Source organism: Opisthocomus hoazin, chromosome 4 (assembly GCF_030867145.1).
Source record: "Opisthocomus hoazin isolate bOpiHoa1 chromosome 4, bOpiHoa1.hap1, whole genome shotgun sequence".
Classification (NCBI taxonomy): Eukaryota; Metazoa; Chordata; class Aves; order Opisthocomiformes; family Opisthocomidae; genus Opisthocomus; species Opisthocomus hoazin.
Genome location: NC_134417.1, coordinates 2042113 through 2067740, shown reverse-complemented (window position 1 = coordinate 2067740; position 25628 = coordinate 2042113). Strand labels below are relative to the sequence as shown.

General features: G+C 55.0%; 1 protein-coding gene across 2 annotated transcripts in view; it reads right to left on the bottom strand.

Annotated features, from left to right (window-relative positions):
* The window catches only part of GPC1 (glypican 1), a 195317-nt gene that overhangs the window by 98462 nt on the left and 71227 nt on the right, over positions 1–25628 (bottom strand). For both annotated transcript variants that reach the window (XR_012763609.1, XM_075417553.1), the window contains exon 2: positions 3411–3569. Coding sequence is in view for 1 of the 2 variants with exons in the window: in XM_075417553.1 (XP_075273668.1) it covers positions 3411–3569 (159 nt within the window). In the remaining variant the exon portion in view is untranslated. The remainder of the gene's footprint in view (positions 1–3410; positions 3570–25628) is intronic.

The following is a 25628-nucleotide window of genomic DNA, read 5'->3' as shown; positions in this document are numbered from 1 at the left end:
TGGGGCCTCACCAGGGCAGTGTAGAGGGGAAGGAGAACCTCCCTCGTCCTGCTGGCCACACTCCTCTAGATGCACCCCAGGATCCCATTGGCCTTCTTGGCAGCCAGGGCACGCTGCTGGCTCATGGTTAACCTGTCGTCCACCAGGACACCCAGGTCCCTCTCAGGGACCAGCACATGACGCAGGACCAACAGTTTGCTGCGAGCAGCGCAGAACGGAGCCTTGCAGATGAAGCGTGAAGAGAAGTGGCTGTGAGGGGAGAGAAACCTCCAGGTGCTGGAGCTGTTAGAGGTGAGCCTAAGCGTTGGCTTCCCCGAGGCAGCTACCTGTCAGGATTAACCTCTTCGAGCCCAGGAATGCACCTCAGCCGCCGCCGCGCCCCATTCCAGGAAACCATCAATGCCAAATGAGATGCTCAGCACCACATGTGAAGGTATCTTCTTGCTGTGGGGCAGCGACGACCGGGCTCGCATCAATCCTGCCTCGTGCTGGGGTTTCCTTCACAGGGAAATGAGAAAGGAGCCGAGTGTGGGTGCTTGCTGCCTTCCTCCTAAGAAGCCCTCCGAGGGAAACCCCCTTTTTGCTTCTCATTCCTGGATCTGCCTGGGGACCCTGCTTTTTTATTTCCATGTTAGAGGACGTTCTCCCTCTTCCTTTTGTCATTAGACAAAATAATGAAGTGAAACAAAAGTGGTCTTGGTTCCCAGGAAATAATTGCAATAATTGTAGGACAAAAGAGACTCCCAAATAATTCCACTCCAGACAGCTCGGCCTTGGGAGGGCAAATGTGCCAAGCTACAGGGATCACAGAATCCCAGAATCCCAGCATGGCAGGGGTTGGCAGGGCCCTCTGTGGGTCACCCAGTCCAGCCCCCTGCCCAAGCAGGGTCACCCAGAGCAGGGGGCACAGCACCGCGGCCAGGCGGGGCTGGAATATCTCCAGAGAAGGAGACTCCACAGCCTCCCTGGGCAGCCTGGGCCAGGGCTCCGTCACCCTCAGAGGGAAGAAGTTCTTCCTCGGGTTCAGCTGGAGCTTCCTCTGCTTCAGTTTGTGCCCGTTGCCCCTTGTCCTGTCGCTGGGCACCACTGAGAAGAGTTTGGCCCCGTCCTCCTGACACCCACTCAGAATCAGGAGGCACCAAGAGAGCAACAAGACCAGAGCGAAACAACCTGAAGGACAGGACGTACGTGATCCTAGAACTGCGTTTGTCAATCAGCAAACACCGTGATGAAGAGGATGGGCCTTCATCTTGGGACCCCCAAAGACTGCCCAAAGATGCTAACAGACATGCGTGAAAGATATTTACATATGCTAATTAGTTATCAAGAAAGTAATGAATATGCTAAGTAGTTCTTAGAAATATAATGAATATTTATATGTGTGATTGTATTTAACCTGAAGTGACAGGGTGTTGACACCCGACATGCAAAAACTCTTTTCTCAAACAGCTCCAAACAGCGCTACCTGCACGAAGTTTTATTAATTGTGAGATTAATAACACTAACTGGGAGACAGAGTGGTTTCTATGGCATTATTTCAGCAGCTGAAGTGATTCCATTGCCCCATCACCAGAACTCCCTCGGTTTTAAACCAATTATTTTTTAAGAAAAATAAAAATACTGCTTATGAGTAGTTATGCTTGAAACTCAGACACAATATGATGAATACTGTTCTTGATTAAAAAAAAACAACCCATGTCTTGCATAAATTATAAACTATATTGACTGCAACGGTAGTTAAGCAAACTAAAAAGGTATAATGGGAGCAGAGACATCTTCTTGGCCTTGCGGGCTGAAGCGAGGCCATTCCTCACGCAACTATCTGCGCATTATGGTCTGTCAAAGCAGTGCTTTGCTTATTGAACACTTACTTTGATGCTTCAAAGCAACTCGGGTACGCGCCACAGAAGTAAAAGTCGATTTTTGTAAAATGCTAGGGAATGTAAAAGGAAAGCCCTTAGAGTTCTGACTGGCATCTCAACGCAAGCATCCTCCCCTTCCGTACCCTTGGCTTGGCTTACTCTTCTTATTATATTATTGTGAATCCACCCAAACATCCTGCCCACCCCAAATCAGTTCCTCACAAGCCAATTTGTGCTCCTCAACACGATCCTCAACGCTTCCACCGAGCTCTGCCGGTGTCGACCTGCCCGGTGCCGCACGCCGTTCGTCCGAGCGCCTGCGGCAGCACCAAGCGCAGCTACGGCAGGCAGTGCCGTGGCGGGCAGGGCCGGCGAGCGTGCTCAGCGGCACCGACGTCGGGTCCCATCCAGGCACCCGCCTGAGCAACCGGCACCGGCAGGCTCTTCTGAAAATCCTCCTGATGGCTTCTTAAGGCAGGTGAAAATCAATTAACTCCGAGCTCTTAACGGAATGCCCTTGCTGTGGTCAACCCTGCCCGCAGAGTCACAATGCATTTTGCAGAGAGGCACTGCCTTTTCTTTCTATTCACTGTAAAAGCACTTAATCTTCTTTATCGGTTCCCTGAAGGTCAGGCTTATTTCTTTCGATCTATTATTTACGGCTTGAAATGTCCAGTACCATCTTTCTGGCTATTGTAGCTTCTTTCCCCGACTCCGATTCTTTTCACAAGAACTCCATACGATGACTGTTGATAAAGTTAGGAGGTCTGTGATTCTAAATGCCTGACCTTCTTCAAAATCTGATAATGGATAGTTTCTGAATCATAGGTCACCTCAATTTTGCCAATAAACCACTTATTTCCAGTGGCCTTCAGACCTTGAGGCTTACTGGGCACTGCGAAATGGATTCTTTGGGGAACAACAAAAGCAAAAGAGCCACCCTCAGCCTTAGCTTAGCACGTGAGGAGCATGCTGTGCTTCAGAGAGAGTTTTTGTCCGCAACACCTTCTGCGACACGGTCTCCAAGCCCATCACTGCTGTACGACGTGTTCTGATCTTTGTACGAAGCTGATAGTTAAAAGAGCCTCATGCGAACCAACCTCCTTTCCATTTGCAACCTACATGGAAAGGACAAGAAAAATCCAGGCCTCCTTCAACCCTCCCCACCTACCGAGGGCTACCCAGCCACCTTTACCGCCTTCTTCAACTTTCAGCTCAAGGTACAGCGCCGAGACCTACACCGCTACCTCCAACGCTGCGGTGGGACGCGATCACGCCATGCTTGTAGAAGACGGGTCGGTGCCAAGGTACGCGATCTGCTGGTACGAGTGCCCGCCAGCTCCACCGAAACAGAGTTCTCAAAACAGCTTGGGCTGGCAAAACCACTGCCAGAGGTGCAACTCCTATCGGAGGTCAACGTTTCATGGAAACTGCTGAGTGAGACGCAGAGGAAGGCGCATGAAAACCGAATCCCCGGCTCGAAGAGTGCTTGGGATGTTAAGCAGTACCTGGTCCCAAGCAGGGGGGAACCGAGCGGGCTTTACTTACTGTCAAAGCTTCTGTGCTGCGCCGTCAGGGTCGCCTGCACGGCGCGACCAGCCTCTTTCATCATGGCTTCAAATTCACTGCGGCTTTTGTTTGCGAAGTTCTCCTCCATCTCGCTGGTGCAGCAGGTGTAGCCTTGCGGGCAGATTCGCAGGTGCTCCCCTAAAAGGAAAGGAAACCGTAGTTGAATGGCCAGGTCTGGAAAAGGACGGATCTCACCCCAGACGACCTCGGCATAAAAATATTCCAGGTCCCTCGCAACCTGGATCTGTGTCAGGGTTTAGGCGTTTGCCCCCTCAGCGGGGTCACCCTGCGTTAGCGGGGTGGCTGGTGTGAACGCAGGTACACGTTTTCTCGCTGCTGACTGGGAGGGAAGGAAAAGTCATGGAGATAAAATTCATACGTGGGGCAAGGAGAAGGGAAATGCAAGCACCTCCTGCTCATAGCCTGCCCTAGAAGCCGGCTCTGCCTGGAATCCCAGAAGGACGTGGAAGTCTCTGATTAAATGACATCTTAGGTGTCCTCATCAGACTTAACATGTGTATTAGAACAATTGTTTGAAACTACTTTGTCAAGAAAAAAAAAAGAAAACAACTCCAACACACTCCCCTGCCTCCCAAACCAACCCCTCACACAAAGCTACCCTGAGCAGGCGTTTCAGTAACTGGAGAGGTGAGGCTAGGGACAAGTTCTCCAAAGACAGAGACGTGCTGAACGCCACTGGAATTTGGGCGACTACTTCCTCTCCACACACTTTGAAATCTGCCCCTTTACTGGATTTTTTTCCAACGAAAAATTTATCTCCCAGAAAGAGACAACACCACCCCAAAAAAGGGTTGCTACGACAGCCCTGCGTCCAGCTCTGGAGCCCCCAGCACAGGACAGAGCTGGAGCTGTGGGAGTGGGGCCAGAGGAGGCCCCAGAAATGGTCCGAGGGCTGGAACCCCTCTGCTGGGAGGAAAGGCTGGGAGAGCTGGGGCTGGGCAGCCTGGGGAGGAGAAGGCTGTGGGGAGACCTCACTGCGGCTTCCAGTGCTTGAAGGGGGCTTCTAAGAAAGATGGGGACAGGCTTTTTAGCAGGGCCTGTTGCGATAGGACAGGAGGTAATGGCTTTAAACTAAAAGAGGGGAGATTTAGACTGGATATAAAGAAGAAATTCTTCACCATGAGGGTGGTGAGGCCCTCGCAGAGGTTGCCCAAAGGGGTGGTCGATGCCCCATCCCTGGAAACATTCACGGTCAGGTTGGACGGGGCTCCGAGCAGCCTGACCCAGCTGAAGATGTCCCTGCTCACTGCAGGGGTTGGACCAGATGGCCTCTAAAGGTCCCTTCCAACCCAAACCAGTCTATGATTCTGTCAAGAAAGGCAAGAGGACTCTCCAGTTAAACTGAAAAATCCTTCAGCAGGGGAGCTCCTCCTGCCCGCTGCCATCTCTCTGATGTGGAGACGCAGGCGTTGGCACCGGCCGACTCAGCAACGTGTCACATATACTTGCTGAAGTTCTTACGAGTCCTTACAAAGACACATCCACCTGCAAACACACCCCACGGTTCTCCTCACCCAGCAATCAGCATTCATTTGAATGAAATCAAACATCAGGGCTGCTTTTTTTTACAGAATAAACAAAACCTTTGCTGCGAGCACGCGCTGAGACAACCCAATTACGCAGCAGGTCCCGGGCTGAACGCAATTAGTCTGGGACCGCCAGTGAATTTGCTGCCAGCTTTACAGGACTCCCGTCTTCAAGCTGCAGCCGAGCTGAAACACAAATTTAAAATCGCTTTTTATCTTCTGTGTCCCAACAGCTTCAAATCCCGAAGGGGCACGGTCCTCCAGAGCTTCCCACCGAAGCCCTCAGCTCTTTCCAGCGCAGAGCCCTTCGCGAATGGATGCCAGAAAGGGTCTTGGGAACCGGGCGCGTGTCCTGCCCTCGCGCACGCCGTGCCACCGGCAGCCGGACCACGAGCGGGGCCGACAGCGATGCCCTGCGGTTGGCGTCTTCTGGGCGGGAGCCGCTCGGGATGAGTTTGCATTTTGCTGGCCCTTGGGTCCCCGCTCGCAGACGGCTCCGGAGCAACCTCTGCAAGGCGCTGGGCCGAGCCTGCCCACGGAAAACCGCTCCTGCCCGTGTGACGGGCTTGTGTCACTGAAGTCACAGCGCTCGCCTCGGCCCTTCCTTCCTCCCTCACCTCGACTCTTGCCGTCCGTTCCCCGAGCTCGCGTCCGCAGAGCTGCCTGTGTATGAGAAAGCCACCGTGAGGATCGCCGACGCGCGACCGACAGGCAGAAAAATGGAGTGATAATTTTTTGACAAGACACAGCTTTGTCCCCTGTAACTGCAAATTAAAAACGCTTCTTTGCCTGGAGAAGAGAAGGCTGCGAGGGGACCTTATAAATGCTTACAAATATCTGAAGGGTGGGGGTCAGGAGGATGGGGCCAGACTCTTTCCAGTGGTGCCCAGTGACAGGACAAGGGGCAATGGGCACAAACTGAAGCAGAAGAAGTTCCGTCTGAACCCGAGGAAGAACTTCTTCCCTCTGAGGGTGACGGAGCCCTGGAACAGGCTGCCCAGGGAGGCTGTGGAGTCTCCTTCTCTGGAGATATTCCAGCCCCGCCTGGACAAGGTCCTGTGCAGCCTGCTCTGGGTGACCCTGCTTCGGCAGGAGGGTTGGACTAGATGACCCACAGAGGTCCCTTCCAACCCCTACTATTCTGTGATTCTGTGAAATCAGCATCGAACAAACATCTCACTTATGATTAAGTGCCCTGGAGGGGAAAGGAACAGGCAGGAGGCTGACGACAAGGAAATATCACGCTGCCTGGCTACGGGCTCGGACCGCCCTTCAAACACCCTTTCAGCCAGCGGGGTTTGCAGATCCTTCTGGCTATCAAATCCATGACTGCGTTTCAGAGTGCTGAATATTAAATCACTCGGCCGCTTTCCCCCCGGGGACAGAGCCGGGCTGCTCTGCGGCAGGGCACCCGCCGGGGGAACAGCCCTGCCCGCAGCCACCGCCGACACGAGCTGAGGCAGGGCTCAGCTCCCTGCTTCTTCCCCTGGCCTGGCCCAGGCAGGGTCCCCTCTGCCGTGGACCACGCTGCGGCCACGGCGTGATGCCACGCACCGTGACCTCGGCCACTCGCTGCCACCCCGCCGCCGGGCTCCGCAGCCACCAAAACCAGGGAAGGGCAGTGCCAGGGGTGCAAACGCAGCACGGAGAGAGGAGTCCCTGGCTCCTTTCGCCATGTAAATAGGGCTATTTCCATCCCTCTCGCAGGGCGCTGGAGATTGAATCCATTACAACGTTTGCAGAAGGTCTGGGGTTATTTGCACGTGTCAGAGTATCTAAATGCAAATTATGACAAAATCCTTCCTACCGGAGGTTAATTTATTTCAGGCTGTGATAAATCCGTCATGATTCTTCCCTCATGTTTGTAACCCTCTTCCCACTCGCTCTCCAAACCGCTCCAGAACCTCACCTCCTGCTCCAAGCACAAACTGACCTCAGCCCAGCTCCCCTAACGCAGGCACCCACAGCCAAACCCCCTCCTCAGGGCTCTCCGGGTGGACGTCTCTCCGGCAATCCGGCTCGCCCAAGTCCCACGCTGCTGAGACCCCTTCCCAGGCACGGCAGGGATGCCAGATGCAGCCCCCAGCCGGGACAGTGATGGAGCATGGGGACACCAGCCCACTCCCCCTGAGACCCCCGTCCCAGGCACGGCAGGGATGCCAGACGCAGCCCCCAGCCGGGACAGCCACGGAGCATGGGGACACCAGCCCGCTCCTCCTGAGACCCCCGTCCCAGGCACGGCAGCGATGCCAGATGCAGCCCCCGGCCAGGACAGCCACGGAGCATGGGGACACCAGCCCAATCCTCCTGAGACCCCCGTCCCAGGCATGGCAGGGATGCCAGACGCAGCCACCGGCCGGGACAGCCATGGAGCATGGGGACACCAGCCCGCTCCTCCTGAGACCCCCTTCCCAGGCACGGCAGGGATGCCAGATGCAGCCCAGCCACGGAGCATGGGGACACCAGCCCGCTCCTCCTGCCCCTGCCAGGCACCGCCATCCCTGGGCCTCTCCCTCGTCACTCCTAAATCCCATCCCGGCTCACGAGCATCAGAAGCAGGAATTGAGGACAAAACAGTGTAATTCAGACCTCAGCTGCTTTTCCCTCCCCCCCTTCTTTTTTTTTTTCTTTTAACCACATCAGAGTGTCTGCAGATGATGCACAACGAGCCTGGAGGCACTACAGATGTTCAAAACACCTTGCAAAGAGGTGGTGCCACGAACGTAAATCCCCTTCCTTAGGCCTCCCAGCTTTTCCTGCTTCGGGTGTTCCCGTTCCCACCTCTCCTGAAGCGCCCATCTTTAAAGAGAAGGGGATTCAGCGCTTGCTGAGACGTAACCGACAGCTCAGCCTCTAACGCTGGTACCACCACGCTGCCTCGCAAACCAGCCTGGCTACGGAGAACACTCGGGTGAAACGGGGGCACCCAAAAATATCCGGGGTAGGAGATGGCCCTGGCTGACCTCCCTAGGAAGAGCTCTTCATGCTCTCTTCTCGAGGCACTGAGAAACGCCAGCCGGCAAGCCGCTTCCAGACCCCCGCGCCCCACGGAGCCGGCGCGGCGTGTGCGGGGGTCGAGCTGCTCGCCTCCGACCCAGCACGCGGCTCCGGTAAGGAGACTGCGAACGGGGAACGTTCCCGTCTTGCAAAGGCAGGCGGTAGCCACGCGCTGTGCAGCCCATCTCTCTGATTTGCCGTCAGCTGTCAGCAAAATATGCTCTATTTTCTGATTATGTACGAAGAAGATGGGTTTGTTTGCCTTCGGTTCGCGCAGAACGTCAGGGGAGCCATGGCAGGCCGGAATTTTACGTATCGTAAGGCAAAGCGTCAGCCGCTGACCAGAACGCCCCGAGCCGTGTTCCCCCTGGGCCCAGCGATGCCATGGGAGGAGGATGCGGACGGCGGGGCAGGGGTACAGAATCACAGAATGACAGAATAGTAGGGGTTGGCAGGGCCCTCTGTGGGTCACCCAGCCCAACCCCCTGCCCAAGCAGGGTCACCCAGAGCAGGCTGCACAGCACCGCGGCCAGGTGGGGCTGGAATATCTCCAGAGAAGGAGACTCCACAGCCTCCCTGGGCAGCCTGGGCCAGTGCTCCATCACCCTCAGAGGGAAGAAGTTCTTCCTCGGGTTCAGCTGGAGCTTCCTCTGCTTCAGTTTGTGCCCATTGCCCCTTGTCCTGTCGCTGGGCACCACTGAACAGAGTCTGGCCCCGTCCTCCTGACCCCCACCCTGCAGATATTTGTAGGCATTTATAAGGTCCCCTCGCAGCCTTCTCTTCTCCAGGCTGAACAAGCCCAGCTCCCTCAGCCTCTCCTCGTAGGGGAGATGCTCCAGTCCCCTCACCATCCTCGTAGCCCTCCGCTGGACTCTCTCCAGTAGCTCTTCATCCTTCTTGAACTGGGGAGCCCAGCACTGGACACAGTACTCCAGATGAGGCCTCACTAGGGCAGTGTAGAGGGGAAGGAGAACCTCCCTCGCCCTGCTGCCCACACTCTTCTTGATGCACCCCAGGATCCCATTGGCCTTCTTGGCAGCCAGGGCACACTGCTGGCTCATGGTCACCCTGTGGTCCACCAGGACACCCAGGCCCGGAAGCCAGCGGCAGAACACGGGCTGGGGGTCGCGAAGCAGGGCTGTGCTCACGGGAAGCTGTGGTTTTCCTGCACTTTGGCACCCAGAAGCACCCTCGGGATAAGGAGTGGAGGCGGCGGGGTGCGGCTGGGAGCCCGGCCCCGCTGGGATGAGCCAGACTGGGACCAACTGGGGAGAGGAGAGCCGGAGAGCCGCCGCCTGCTCCACCAGCACCCTGCAGCAACCCCTCCCAAACCTCAGCCACGTAACCAGACCCAGGAGAAGCTCCGCCAGCCCAGGGCCACCGCAGCGTCACCAGACACACCGAGGGCTGCTCCAGCCACGCCGGGCTCCCCGCGCACGTCGCCGCTGCCTCCGGAAGGCCACGGGGATTTGGCTCGAGCGCAGCCGCTTCTCTCCCCTTTCTCCCTGCCGCTGCCGAGCGAGTCGCTGGGTATCTCGAGGGACCGACGCCGAGGGCACGGAGTCTTCTCCAGCTGCACGGCACAGGGCTGAATTTGTCCCGTGTCGGCAGCTTTTCCAACGCCTCGCCGTCCGATGGCTGATCGAACGGCTGGTGCTACCCGAGATGAACCGCTGAACTCACGTTTTTGTTCCAGAGAAGGAAAACAAGCGCTACGTTCCACATCAGCGATAAAAACAGCAAACTGGGAAAAAAATAGCTAGAGACTGTGCTTACCCTGCTGAAGCAACGCATCAGACGAGACAACAGCAAAACGCTGAGTGCTTGTTCCCACAGCTCATCGTTCAGAGCAGGATTAGACCAACAGCAGCCAAAAATCAAGGTCAGATCCTCCATAAGATTTTCTCCTTCCACTCCTTCACTTTCTGCTCCTACCAGGATTTAATAAGCTATCAAAACACTGCCAACCAAACGAGACAAGAAGAGTGTGGCCAGCAGGACAAGGGAGGTTCTCCTTCCCCTCTACACTGCCCTCGTGAGGCCCCATCTGCAGCGCTGTGTCCAGTTCTGGGCTCCCCAGTTCAAGAAAGATGAAGAGCTACTGGAGAGAGTCCAGCGCAGGGCTACGAGGATGATGAGGGGACTGGAGCATCTCCACTACGAGGAGAGGTTGAGGGAACTGGGCTTGTTCAGCCTGAAGAAGAGAAGGCTGCGAGGGGACCTTATAAATGCCTACAAATATCTGCAGGGTGGGGGTCAGGAGGATGGGGCCAAGCTCTTTTCAGTGGTGCCCAGTGACAGGACAAGGGGCAACAGGCACAAACTGAAGCAGAGGAAGCTCCAGCTGAACCCGAGGAAGAACTTCTTCCCTCTGAGGGTGACGGAGCACTGGAACAGGCTGCCCAGGGAGGCTGTGGAGTCTCCTTCTCTGGAGATATTCAAGACCCGCCTGGACAAGGTCCTGTGCAGCCTGCTGTAGGTGACCCTGCTTGGGCAGGGGGGTTGGACTAGATGACCCACAGAGGTCCCTTCCAACCCCTACTATTCTGTGATTCTGTGATTCTGTGACAACTTAATCTGGCTCCGGCGCGGAGCGGGCTCCCCACCAGCTCAGCACCGCTCCGTAACTGCGAGCTGCCAAAGCCCGATGCGTCCAGGAGAGACAGGTACAGCCCGAGGAACCCCGCGGCCAGCACCCTCGGGGCAGAAATCGCTGCCGGGTGGCCGGGCTTTGGGGCTGCCCCGCTCCCCACCGAGACGAGCGGGGCCGAAGGGCGCGGGGAGGCCCAACGGGGATTTCCTCCGCGTTCGCTCTGTCCGTGCGTCGCAACAACGCTTGAGGGTGCGAGGCTGTCAGCTCGGCATCACGGAATCACAGAATAGTAGGGGTTGGAAGGGACCTCTGTGGGTCATCTACTCCAACCCTCACGCTCACACACGGGACGTGTGCTGTCGGTTTGTTTAACCCCAGACCCCGGCGTCAGAGGAATTTATAAGGCAGGTAAACATGGGCAAAAAAAAGTTCATTAACAGAGGAGAACGAGCCACCTCCGTGCGCTGGAAAAATACCAAGTAGAGAGTAGCTGAGACTGCCTGCAGAACTGCCAGTTTGACAGTCCTCGTGTCGTCCCTGCTCCCTTCCTCTGGGCAGTTTGCCACCACGCTGCGGTGGCAAACTGCCCAGGGGAAGGGAGCAGGGAAAATGTCACCGACGCCGACACCAGGCTGGGTTCTCACTGAGCGGATCCGCACCGGAGCACTTCACCCCCGCGCCGCTCCTTTGGGCTCTGGGAGCGTCGTTCCGAACGTCGTTCCTCCCATCCCTCTGCTCCCCCCGCTCCTCGCTCAGGACCTGGATTTGTCCTCAGCTACCAGGGCCTGGCTCTCCCCCCGACGCCGAGCTGCGCGCACGCGGTGGGAACCAGCACGGGGTGCAACGCTCCAAGCCTGCGCTCCAAGACAAAGTAGGCAACGCTTTGGAATTTGCAGCCGAAAATCTCTTTTTCAGCAGTTTGAGAGAGGAATGAGAGAACGAGGGCCAAATCCACACGTCCCACAGGCAATGAAAGACCTCTGTTCGGCAGAGCTGCCCCAACACGCCACAACCCAAGGCTCCCCAGATCCTCTCCCGGGCGCTGGACCCACCCTCGGGGAGGTCCCGAGCAGCTCTCTGCTCCAGGAAAGGAGACCATCCATCCCGAAAGGCTTCCAAGGGGAGCTGGGACACGGGCTACAATTAGCGCTCTCCAAATCAATCAGTCTTGAAAGATGCCTTCTATGCAGAGCAGGATCAGGGAGACAGACAAGGAGCTCACTGTTACCCTCCTCCTCCTCCCCTTCCCCGAAAAACAGAAACCTCTGAAAACGAATCTTCGACAAAGGAAGAATTATCTTGTCCCTTCACATCACGCTCGCGGGGACAGACTGGAGTTGTGTGTTGTAACCCACCACTATCAACCTCTTTCAGAGTTGTCCCGAGCACATCAGCTCCTCACCAGATGTTTTGGTTCTTTTTTTTTCTCCCCCTTCTTCTCGAAACAAAGAGTCTTTTTATCCTCCGGCCGCTGCAATCTAAAATAAGATCAAACTGGAAACCTATCACTCCGATGCAGCTTCAGTGGAGGCTTCATAACAACATAAATATGTTATTACATAAGAGGAAAAGCGATTCATTAAGCAGAACCTTTTTCCAATTTCTTCTCGGAAACATATCTGACGGAGAAGCTGTCAGCCCTTCCCCACGTGCCGGCAGCTTGCTGCCAGAAGGATCAGACTGGAAAAGCAATCTCGGTAGCAAACTGGAGATTAAAGATGCAGTTCCCACTAAGAGGTTGAAGCGGTGGTGGCTTTTAGTTTACTCTCATCTTGAACAAAACCAAACTTTTGGGGCAGTAAGTCATACAACCCACCAGGACAGGAACAGGAGGAAGGGTTTGGTCAAAACCAACAGGCTCCCCCGGCCCCCCTTTTTGCAGCCCTGCGAAGAGAGCGGTGACACCGCCCTTCGGGTTCCTTGGGGACAAAGAGACTCACAAGCTTCAGCAAGGCTGTAAGACCCCTGCTGAAGAACAGGGAGTGCTCATGGCCAGCCCCCATCGTTCCACCGCAAAGAACAAACCCGGGTTCACCTCTCACGGAGAAGGCGGCATCTGGAGAACGTTTCCTTCCAACCCAACGAAGCTGCCCAAGCAACAGATGCTGGTGTGAAGACAACAAAAATCACCTCCCTGGGTTTCAGACCCACGCTCAGCACCGGGCTCCTGCACGGCAGCCCCCGTTCCTTCTCCCCCTGCCACCTTCGCGGGACGCTGTGACGAGCAGGACGTACGCACCCAGCTGCCGGTAAGAACGAAGATGACTCCTGAGTTTGCAAAAAAACTTGTCTTTTAAGTAGTTATTAAACAAACGAAGTTCTTGGACCTGAATCTGATCCTGACAGGTCGCAAAACCAAAATGTCTATGCCTAAAAATTGAAGAAATTAGGTTTAATGACACTCTTCAGCCTTCAATTCCATAAATGCGTGTACACTTTTCAAAATTAAAAATAAAAAGATGCATGTAACGAGTTGTCTGAACCCCACAAATTGAAGATCACCCTTTTTCAGACCTTGGTAAAAACTGAAGAGACTTCACCTATGCGGAGCTGTTAGCCTGTGCCATAAACTGGGAGTGACCACACCTCCTCTAAAACTCTGTGCTGTCCGTGTTGGCAGGGACGTGGGAAGGGGGAGGACTGAAGGGGCAAGTCCTGGTTGCTGTGAGCTTTTTCACTTTGCGACCTGAAGCTTCTGTCAGCCCCACAAATGCTTGGTGGTTCTCCAGCTATTGCTTTGCTTTCTTTGTCTCACAAACGTTTTGGCCGGCTGAACAACTGTGGAGCTCTCTCCTATAATCTGAGCCACCATGAAAGGAAATGGCAAGTGTGGGGGTCATCTTGTGGGAACATCAAATTGCAGCCTTCCAGTTCGACCAGACTGATGCAGAGCTTGGATGGATGAGTCCCAGCATCAAGGCTGGAGTCTGCCGAAGCCTCTGGCCACCGCGCGCGAGCCATCTGCAGCAGAAGGCATTCAATCTGCTGCCTTTCGCTCCCGGTTGCAGAAGCACGTAGGTGAAACCTGTGCCACCGCTCTTCTTTTCATGCCTCCATCTGATCCCAGAATCCCAGCATGGTGGGGTTGGCAGGGCCCTCTGTGGGTCACCCAGCCCAACCCCCTGCCCAAGCAGGGTCACCCAGAGCAGGGGGCACAGCACCGTGGCCAGGCGGGGCTGGAATATCTCCAGAGAAGGAGACTCCACAGCCTCCCTGGGCAGCCTGGGCCAGGGCTCTGGCACCCTCAGAGGGAAGAAGTTCTTCCTCAGGTTCAGCTGGAGCTTCCTCGGCTTCAGTTTGTGCCCGTTGCCCCTTGTCCTGTCGCTGGGCACCACTGAACAGAGTCTGGCCCCATCCTCCTGACACCCACCCTGCAGATATTTAGAGGCATTTCTAAGGTCCTCTCTCAGCCTTCTCCTCTCCAGGCTGAACAAGCCCTGTTCCCTCAGCCTTTCCTCGTAGGAGAGATGCTCCAGTCCCCTCCTCATCCTCGTAGCCCTCCGCTGGACTCTCTCCAGTAGCTCCTCACCTTTCTGGAACTGGGGATCTTCCAAAAGCAGACGACAGAAAGCTGCCCGTAAACCCACAGATACGACTGATATCCGTAAGGAGCTCCTCTTCTTCCCTTAAAATTAAACCAGGGGTATGAGGAGATGAGGGCACCGGTCCAGTCCTGCCGCAGCCCTTTTGTGAACAGATTTCTGCTTCCACAAGCGCGAAGCCATCCCCCATCACCCCACACCGAGGGGTGACCCAGAGGACCAGGTTTAGACTGGGACGAACGTTTCAAACTCCAACACCCCGCGAGGTCTCAGCCTGGCTCATTGCGCATCCGCCCAAAATTTTACCAGAGGAATTTATTTTCGGCAACTTCTGTTTGAAAACTTCATGGAAGTGTAGCTTCACCTGCATAGGTGAAGTCTCTTCAGTTTTTACCAAGGTCTGAAAAAGGGTGATCTTCAATTTGCGGGGTTCAGACAACTCGTTACATGCATCTTTTTATTTTTAATTTTGAAAAGTGTACACACATTTATGGAATTGAAGGCTAAAGAGTGTCATTAAACCTAATTTCTTCAATTTTTAGGCATAGACATTTTGGTTTTGCGACCTGTCAGGATCAGATTCAGGTCCAAGAACTTCGTTTGTTTAATAACTACTTAAAGACAAGTTTTTTTGCAAACTCAGGAGTCATCTTCGTTCTTACCAGCAGACAGAGTGGTTCAGGCTTTTGAGTTTGTTGGTTTTCCCTTGGGAGATTTTTGTTGCTCGAAGGCGAGCTCCGTCTCGGAGCGTCGGGAACAGATGACACAGAAACGTTGCCAGTATCTGTCTTTCGGCGAGATTAGCGCCGGGTTTGTGTGGTATCCTATTTATATCTCTGACAAACAGCTCACCCAATCCTTTCATACTTAATCATCGCTGTCTGCCCAGCTCCCTTCAGAGCCAAGCTTTTCCAAAGGCATGTGCCAACGCAGCGCGGACCAAAGGAAGCAAACCACACTCCAGAAGAAAAGACCTTGCTCCCCAAAGCTGCACAGAAACCGGCCCTTGGTAAATCTCACGGAATAATTAGAGCGTCGTTATTGCTGGGACTGCACAGCTACACTTAGTCAGTGTTTCCACCGCAAACCCCTATTTTCACAGAGGTTTGCAGCTCAGCTGCAAGGAATTAGTCTGTGATCAAATCTGGCAGTAGAAATTTTAGAGTAAGGATTTTTTTAAAACCATTTAACGATTTTTTTTTTTCCCTCCTCACTTTCAATTCCCCTCTTCCTTCCGAGGCTGTAGCTGCACTTCTCATAAAAGAAACAAAAACCCACTTCTGCGCGCTCTTTGATGCTTGGTCTCTGCGTGGTTAACGGGGCCAAAACCATCAATTTAGCGGGGTCTTTCAAATACAGCAGCGTTGAAGACATTGAAGCTGCGATTACGACAACTACTACAACCCAACCCTGCTTTGGACGCGTTCGTGTTACCGTCCGCGGCGTCCACTGCTCTGCGTTCGGGGGCTCTCGCATTCAGAGCAAACCCCGCGTGCTCACCTAGCGCTGAAGATGGGGTTACACGTCACGGCACAGAGCTCTTCCATTTCTTTACATCTTTCTGCCTTTGACAGAACATTTGCCAGGGGTTATCAGAGCTTGGCCCCAAGCCCTGACCGCGTCCTCCCCACCCACCCGACCCTTCCAGCAGCGCCCACAGGCTGGGACCGCCGAAGAGGAACCACGAGGAAGGGAAAGCGACCCAAGGAATGCCTCGATGGGACGTTGCACTGCAGATAGCATTAAACAGAGCCTTTCACAACATCTCCAGCGACTCAGGAGAGACAGACTGCTGTCTGCATTCGGAAGAACAACAGAACACATTTGCTCTTCTCCGCTCAGCTCCGGATGAAGCATCCTCCAGATTCAGCATCCCAGGATACGAACGGGATTTGCTTTCGCCCACGGGGAGCACGGGCCAGCAAGGTGCAGCAGCCTCTGGGCACGACGCCTGGCTGTCCCTGCATACCACAAAGAGCACACCTCAGCAGGTAACTGCTCCAAGAGCAGTCCCAGCTCGGAGGGGTGGCACAGTTACCCAGCTTGCAAAAAAACCAGCGTAAAACAGTGAGCCTGACAACTTTCAAGCCTCAGTCTTGATCCAGTCAGGAACTGGATCAAAGTTGAAAAGAGCAGACTATTTATCCAAGCAATTGTATTTTCTAGTGAAGCAGATGCCACCACGTAACACCACCACGCTTCAAACCTTCTGTTCTTGGACCTTGATGTTGGCCTATGGGAAACTGGGCCACTCCTGAGCTTCTCACACCTTGCAACGGTCATGACTTCCCTGGAGTTCCCCACCCAGCACTAACGAGCTTCCCCTCGGATAGCCTGGCAGCGGTGCCAAAGAGGAGAGTGCTCACGAGGTACCACGTGGCATTCATGAGGGCAGCTGCCACCAAGCTCCCCACAATCCCAAGGCACTCCTCAGAGAAGGAGAAGAGCAACGCCATCTCCTCTGATGGGGAGGAAAGCAGATACACCACCACCTTGACCTCTAGGACTTGTGAAAACACAGAATCACAGAATCACAGAATAGTAGGAGTTGGAAGGGACCTCTGAGGGTCATCTAGTCCAACCCCCCTGCCGAAGCAGGGTCACCTACAGCAGGCTGCACAGGACCTTGTCCAGGCGGGTCTTGAATATCTCCAGAGAAGGAGACTCCACAACCTCCCTGGGCAGCCTGGGCCAGGGCTCCGTCACCCTCAGAGGGAAGAAGTTCTTCCTCATGTTCAGACGGAACTTCCTGTGCCTCAGTTTGTGCCCAAAATCTGGGACTGGAGCATCTCTCCTAGGAGGAGAGGCTGAGGGAGCTGGGCTTGTTCAGCCTGGAGAAGAGAGAGTTTCAGTTTAAAAACCACAAAAGAAAAGGTGGTAGTTAGAAATTAAGAGGCAAACGAACTCACTAAGACTACTCGCGCACCCTCAACCATTCACAGGAATGCTAGCAAGGCCTTGGCTTCCCACCGCAACCGTTACGAACCCCACATGAGATGTTCACAGAGTGAGAGCTGATAACGACGCTGTAACTGGTCTCCACAGAGTATGGTTATGATCACGGAACATCTTCGAGCAGCTGTCATTCCTTAAGCACTCTGCTAAATGCATACAGATGGGCGAAGGAAAAGCTCTGCAATTTCAGGAATCTATAACTTGAAAAAGGTCTCTTCTTGACGTTTGTGGTTATTGCGTCTTCTCCACTTGAGTATTGCTAAGAAGCGGCAGATTCAGTTTAAATGCAAACTGCCCAATTTTTGTGTTCATCTCTTTTCCCCCAAACGTTAGAGTTTGGCCTTCTGCAGCCACCTCAAAGACGCCAGTAACAGATGCAACTTATAAAACCCACATCAAGTTCTGATACTGTGTATCCGACCAGGTACATTGGTCCCACCTGGGAAAATCTCCACTGCTTCAAAGAGCATCTCGTTCCTCAGGTCCCAGGTGCTCAGCTAGGTCGAAGCCCAGGACCCCAGTCCTAGTGGCAAGCTCTCCTTTTGATCCCTCTGTTCTCTGCGCTCACCGAGATGCTTTTGCTCTCCAATAATCACATTCTTTGCGTATCATGGCACAATAATACTGTCACCAAATTGTTCTGTCTTGCTCTGGCAAGAAAGAAGGGACCATCTGAGGCCCCATCTGGAGTACTCTGTCCAGTTCTGGGACTGGAGCACCTGTCCTACGAGGAGAGGCTGAGGGAGCTGGGCTTGTTCAGCCTGAAGAAGAGAAGGCTGAGAGGGGACCTAATATATACTTCCAAATATCTGCAGCGTGGGGGTCAGGAGGATGGGGCCAGACTCTGTTCAGTGGTGCCCAGCGACAGGACAAGGGCCAACGGGCACAAACTGAAGCAGAAGAAGTTCCAGCTGAACATGAGGAAGAACTTCTTCCCTCTAAGGGTGATGGAGCCCTGGAACAGGCTGCCCAGAGGGGCTGTGGAGTCTCCTTCTCTGGAGATATTCCAGCCCTGCCTGGACACGGTGCTGTGCCCCCTGCTCTGGGTGACCCTGCTTGGGCAGGGGGTTGGGCTGGGTGACCCACAGAGGTCCCTGCCAACCCCGAACATTCTGTGATTCTGTGATCTCCAGGATTAAGAAAGCAGTTTTCTCCAGTCTGCAAGTCAACTCCCCTTCCAGATTCGGCTAAGCCCGTGGGAGATGTTCCTGGCACTCTTGGAGCTGCAGTGTACCACCTCCACACACTCACCAGTCCGGCCAGTACTATCGTAAGTCACGAACGGAATTCAAAAGCACCTTCTTTTTTTTTTGCAAGGTCATAGGAAAAATTGAATACCAGTCTGACCAGTAAGTGAATGATACTATGACTACCACCATCATCACCATGTTTTTCAGCAATGCCTTTCTCTCTCCTGACCCTGCCCACCTCCGGGCTTGTTTCTGAGCTACTGCTACGAAGCCAAGCACCCACAGAGCGGGGAGCAGGGGCTCCCAGCGCAGCAGACCGTGGTCTGCGGAGCAGTCACACCTCTGTGCGGGTCGCTTGCCTCCCACCAGCTAACTACATGGTCCTTACTGACCGATTCGGATGGGAAACCGGAGAGGACTTGCTCCTCTGAGCACCCGCCGAAGCAAACGCCGTGCAGTTCTCTCGGTTTAGGTGTTCATAAGCAAGTCGTGCTCCAGCCTTCAGGCTTCCCCAGGGTGCTGCTGAGGGACTGCTCCTCTCCCACCATCTGTGCTCACGCAGCTTCAATGCCAGTCACCGCGAGCCTCAGTGAACCAGCACTGGAGAAAATCCAACTGGAAATCTCAGGGGAACAGGTGTTGTCACTGGGGATGCTTAGGAACAGGTTGGGCAAACTGCTCTAAATATACTCCACTGAGCAACTCTTACTTGCTGAGACCACACGGTCTCAGAGGGCTTTTTGTCACCGTTCATTTCCCAGGACGCCATGACCTGTCTGTCTCCCTGGCCGGGTGTCAGGCAGCGGTGGAGACTGCAGGTGAGCTTCTCGCCCCTCATCTGGGAATCAGGACAGCACCTTGGTCAGGATGCGAGAGCGACAGTGAAGGGTAACTCATCCAGCGTTAGAAATGAGACGGTGCAACAAGATCTGCACCTTTAATTACATCCTCAGTCCTTGTGACAGCTGAAAACCCCTTAATTAATACCCTTCACACACTGCCTGTTTTTGATCCAGTTGAAATTCCAACCACCAGCAGAGCGTGTTCGTCCCGCTCCCGCTGAGACCTCCCCCTGGGATTTGGGATGTCCATCACTCGGCCTCGCTCGAGCGGGAAGATGGCACCCGACACTTCTACCCCGCTACGGAATACTCCCCTTCTCTTCTTCCTGGGCAGGACGTGCTTCCTCAGCACTCAGATCGCCCTACGGCCCCTCGGGACGTAACCCTTTAACAAACCCTGCCTCAGAATCACAGAATCACAGAATAGTAGGGGTTGGAAGGGACCTCTGTGGGTCACCCAGTCCAACCCTCCTGCCGAAGCAGGGTCACCCACAGCAGGCTGCACAGGACCTTGTCCAGGCGGGTCTGGAATATCTCCAGAGAAGGAGACTCCACAGCCTCCCTGGGCAGCCTGGGCCAGGGCTCCGTCACCCTCAGAGGGAAGAAGTTCTTCCTCATGTTCAGACGGAACTTCCTGTGCCTCAGTTTGTGCCCATTGCCCCTTGTCCTGTCACTGGGCACCACTGAACAGAGTCTGGCCCCGTCCTCCTGACCCCCACCCTTCAGATATTTGTAGGCATTTATAAGGTCCCCTCGCAGCCTTCTCTTCTCCAGGCTGAACAAGCCCAGCTCCCTCAGCCTCTCCTCGCAGGGGAGATGTTCCAGTCCCCTCCTCATCCTCGTAGCCCTCCGCTGGACTCTCTCCAGTAGCTCCTCATCTTTCCTGAACTGGGGAGCCCAGAACTGGACACAGTACTCGAGATGAGGCCTCACCAGGGCAGTGTAGAGGGGAAGGAGAACCTCCCTCCCACCCCTCCTTCAGTCCCTGCATCTGAAATTCAACCATGAAACTTCACTGGTACATTTAAAAAAGGTACGTGCCGGTCTCCCACGATCAGCAATTCTGCACGTCCCTGCACGCACCCAGCGCCCAGCTGTGGACCACGCTGCATGGCTGCAGGTGGGAGCAGACCGCGGGGCTGGCCGGCAGCTCGACTGTCATCTCCTCCCTTTCCTTCCCAGGCTCTTCTCCCTGACGCTGACTGTCCGCTGACTCCACCTCCTTCCTCCTCTTCTTCGACCCCTTCCCTCCACACCGGTCCTGTGCTTCCCCGCAGCGGTGCTGAGTCAGCACACAATGCCACGCTCCGAACTCCACAGCTCCCGTGAGCCAAACCCTTTGATCCCCGTGAAGCTCCCGCTCCCCTCCCAGCACGTGGCAAGCACCTGGCTTGCCAGGGACCTGGTGGAAGTACCCCTGCTTCTACCCCAGCGCGACCTTCCACTGATGACCGGCTCCTCCCTCCACTTATGGAACTCTACATCTGCCTTCATAACATATTTTTTTGGGCGCATGAATAACAAAACCTGCACTTTGCTCCGCGGTCGCCGTACGCCAGCCGAGACGCCGAGCTCCCGGCTTCCGAGGCAGCATCTGCCAAGGGGCACGAACCAGAAAGGGTCAGATCTCCTCGCAGAGGAGCTGCCGTTGGAAAAGCGGCTCCTTTCCAACGTGGTGCAAAGCACTCGCTGCAACTTCAGGTTGGTGCCCACCTGAGGCCCGATGCTGCTCCCAGGGAAGCCAACGGCAAAACTCCTGCTGGCTTCAAAGGCAGAGGGACTGGGCCCCTCGTAACGTGTTTGACAGCAGGTTAGCCACTTTAGGAAGAGCTTTCATATCCATCACCCCTTTTCTGACCAGCACAGAGAGGTTTGGCCAAACACAGACCACCCCTTTTGCTCCGTTACTTTAATCGCAAGCACTTGGCTGCAGTTTGTCCCGACGTCAGAAGCAAAGCATGACGCAAGTGAGATGCTTTCTAGATGCTACGGGCCAGAACCAACAGTGCCTCCGAGGTGGACTTCATTTACTCTGTGCTTAACGGTCAACTAGTTCCCAGCGACGACCCTTTAGACTCTGTAATTAAAGATACTGGTGAAGATGAGCGTCCTTCACAAGTCCGGAAGGTGTTCTGATATCGTGCTTCTGCCCGCCTGCAGACGGGGACCCCTAAATGGATTTTAGGGTCCGTTTTTTCCCCCCAGCCTGAAATGTGACCGTTCAATAAGTCTAGCGGAGGGCTACAAGGATGATGAGGGGACTGGAACATCTCTCCTACGAGGAGAGGCTGAGGGAGCTGGGCTTGTTCAGCCTGGAGAAGAGAAGGCTGAGAGGGGACCTAATAAATGCTTATAAATATCTGCAGGGTGGGGGTCAGGAGGACGGGGCCAGACTCTGTTCAGTGGTGCCCAGCGACAGGACAAGGGGCAACAGGCACAAACTGAAGCAGAGGAAGCTCCAGCTGAACCCGAGGAAGAACTTCTTCCCTCTGAGGGTGATGGAGCCCTGGCCCAGGCTGCCCAGGGAGGCTGTGGAGTCTCCTTCTCTGGAGATATTCCAGCCCCGCCTGGACACAGTCCTGTGCAGCCTGCTCTGGGTGACCCTGCTTGGGCAGGGGGTTGGGCTGGGTGACCCACAGAGGGCCCTGCCAACCCCGAACAGTCTGTGATTCTGTAGTGAAGATAAGCAGAAGTTCTTGTTGTGAACCACTTGGTTGTAAGCCACGACCTCCCTGGGCAGCCTGGTCCAGGGCTCCGTCACCCTCAGAGGGAAGAAGTTCTTCCTCGCGGACGGCGCTGGCAGCCGCACACCTCTGCCGTGCAGGGGGCCCCAGCTCCCGGCTGAGCCAGGGCTTCGGTTTTGTACCGATTCGGAGTGGCAGACGCTGCTCGGAGACGGCAGCAAAATCACCACACGAAGCCGTTTTGAAAACGCCGGGGAGCTAAGCGGGGTCTTTAAGGCCAGCAGCAGGTTTCCAAGGATGCCGCTGTGCCCGAATCACACGGCCATGAGCCGAGCAGCTACAGTTGCTCCGGGGGGTGAGTGCTGAGCTGCGGGATCAAAGGAAGCCATCACACACCACGCAGAGCCAAGTGCAGCCAGCCAGAAGCGTGCTTCCCCCCCCAGCCGCCCGCCCGCTCCCCAGCCAGGCTGCCCAGGGCAGCGGGGGAGTCCCCATCCCTGGAGGGGTTCAGAACACGTGTGGACGTGGCACTGCAGGACACGGTTTAGCAGGCGTGGGGGTGTTGGGGTGATGGTTGGACTTGGTGATCTTAGAGCTCTTTTCCAACCTATGGTTCTACGATGTTACCTGACTTCCCTCATACAGCTGAAATGGGTTTTCTGATTTAAGGAGCATTTCCCTGACGTACTGCTCTAGGAGTTTTCGTAAGGTCTTAGTTGAGTGCGAACGGCATGGGGGGGAAAGATGTGAAGTCCAGATATGTTGAGTATTTTATGCCATTGTTTACTATTTCAGTACACAGTAGACAATCACAACCCACAGCAGGTACCACAGCACGCTGCAAAGCCAGCGCACACGCCGCACCACGGCTCCCAGCTGGAACTGGCTTGGTTTCAGCAGCCAGGAAACCAGCATTCTTGACATCACAGCAGCAGGCTGTTTTCGGAGCCCAGGTTGTTTTCAAGATATCATCTACCATCAGCACTAAAAGGTATTCAAGGTTCCTTCTAAATTACCCTTCAGGAAAACGTGCAGTAGGATGCAGAAGGGACCGTTTGCTGTCTGCTGCCGAGGTTTGTCTCGAGGAACGGCTCCGCGAGCAGATATGCACGGGACCCGTGTGCTCGTGTGCGACACGCTGCACTGCACAGCCAAACGTCTTTATCAGCTCTTTGCTTTGGCTCTACACAAAGCAAGGAATTAATTTTACACGTAGAGAGAGCATTTAAGTAACTAAGTGGACTTCTAATACACTTGCAGCCTCAGCACCCCAAGAGCAAGAGCGAAGCAGCGTCTGAAAAGCCCTGCCCATACCTAAGGCACCTCAGATCACAGCCTGTGACTCCTTTCGTGCCAGCCCTCCGCAGAAGCCGCACCACCCAAAATGCAATCTTCTGACTCACATCGTTTCTGTGGTCTAGTTCTCCCCCGAAGCCTCCTTGGCATGTGCCAACAATACTTGGAATTTCTTTTCCACCTCCCATCCCACCTCTGGACAGGGCTAGAACTGCTTTGCTTGCAAGGTTAGACCCAGCCCTGCGCCTTCAGCCCAGGACAGACAGGGCAGATCAAACACACCACTTGTTTCCAAGGACTCTGCCTCCCGCACACCGTCTTTCTCCCAGTGCCTCTTGTCACTGGGTTATTGGTGAGGTTGAACCCTGCTCAGATGACCTCCCTGGCAGTTCCCCTCCAGCAGCACACGCAGCCATGCCTCAGACTACCCACCAGGAACCTTCTCCATTCACTGCAACGGCAACTACAGAAGTTCAAGAACCATCACATCGTCATCCTCCCCGCTGCCTTCAGCCTCTCCCCGTCCCCCCTGCCAACCACGACCAGAGCAATCTCCCCGTCCCCGTTCAGCCGAACGGGCACGCCGAGGAGCTAAGCCCGCGTGTCTTCGTGTCCCATCCAAACCACCCAAGCGGCGAGGAGCGAGACAGCCTGCCTGCTGAATTCCCCGTCCCCAGACGCTCCCCCGGCACCGTGAAAGCTGTCACTTCCATTCTCCAGCTTCCAAGCGTTGAACGGAGCTCACCCGTGCCGAATACACCTCTGCTGCTGCCTTCCCTATCAGCTCTGCTGCCTGCAACGCGCGGCCGCCCGCAGCCGGACGCTGACCGCGTGCCAGCGACTCCCGTTTCACGGGCACAGCAGCTGAAAAGAAATCTGGGGCCGAGCCTCCCTCCCTTTGATTCCAGCTGCTGGAGCCTTATCACTGCAGTGGGCGCAGGCAAGGAGACATATCACAGAATCCCAGCATGGTGGGGTTGGCAGGGACCTCTGTGGGTCACCCAGTCCAACCCCCTGCCCAAGCAGGGTCACCCAGAGCAGGCTGCACAGGACCTTGTCCAGGCGGGGTTGGAATATCTCCAGAGAAGGAGACTCCACAGCCTCCCTGGGCAGCCTGGGCCAGGGCTCCGTCACCCTCAGAGGGAAGAAGTTCTTCCTCGGGTTCAGCTGGAGCTTCCTCTGCTTCAGTTTGTGCCCATTGCCCCTTGTCCTGTCACTGGGCACCACTGAACAGAGCTTGGCCCCATCCTCCTGACCCCCACCCTGCAGATATTTAAAGGCATTTCTAAGGTCCCCTCGCAGCCTTCTCTTCTCCAGGCTGAACATATATGTGTGTATACATATATATATATATATATATCTGTATACAAATACGTATGCATTCATGCAGCTGATGGGTACATTCTTTCCCTAACCAGTCACCTTGCAAATCCAGCCTGGATCCGGAGAATCCAGGGAGACAGTCTGGGGGGGGCTTCTTCTCCCGTGCCTCCAAGATACACTAATTATTAAACGAAAGATTTGGCAGGCTGAGGGCAGTTGTACCTTTTCCTGACTGGAACCGGGTGAACCATTTGTTGAAGATGCAACAAAAAGCAACAGCACCGGCTCGCTCTCACAAGCGCAGCGGGCTCAACGCACACCGCGCGGCAACAGCAACATTTGCTTATTTTGGCCATAACTTCAGTAAGCCAGGCTCTTAATGCAGCCCACTTCTCGCTCTCCACAGCTCCCTGGCAGGAGGGTGGAGTGAGGGCGGACTTGGTCTCTTCTCCCAGGTAACTAGCGGTAGGATGAGAGGTGATGGCCTCAAGTTGCGTCAGGGGAGGTTTAGATTGGATCTTGGGAAAAACTTTACTGGAAGAGCAGCCAGGCGTTGGGACAGGCTGCCCAGGGAGATGGTGGAGTCCCCATCCCTGGAAGGGTTCAAAAAACATGTAGATTATGGCACTTCAGGACATGGTTTAGCAGGCATGGGGGAGATGGGCTGATGGTTGGACTTGATGATCTGAGAGGTCTTCTCCAACCTATGATTCCATGGTTCTACTTACACATCCACCTCGCACAGTCATTTTTCAGAGCAGACCTGTTCTTCAGGATCGCCCGTCTCAATGAGCCGCAGCTTACAAACTGTCTGTGTTCAAAACAAACCGCAGGGAGCTGCCTGCAGAACGGCAGCGCCTCGGCACTCGCGCAGGGCCGTTACTCGCTCGCTGTTTCAGCTCCACCCAGCTCCCAGTACCGCTGTCACCAAACAATCTCCACGAGTGTGCAAGAAAGCCTAGCTCTTCTGAGTTTTCCAGAGGGAAAAATCCCTGTCAAACACCATCGCAACCCGACGATGGAGAAGACGCAGCAGGCAGGCTGGCAGCACGGGCTTGGGGTAGGAGACCAAACGTCTCCAACCTCACCTCCACGGTGTGAGCACCACATCCTGCAGCTAGCAAGCCTGACAGCCCGGCTTGAAATCGGTCACTCTGCCACAGCCCACAAACACGGATGGCGAAGTTGAATCCTCGTGAGGCCGCTTTTCCTTGTGCATTTATCATTC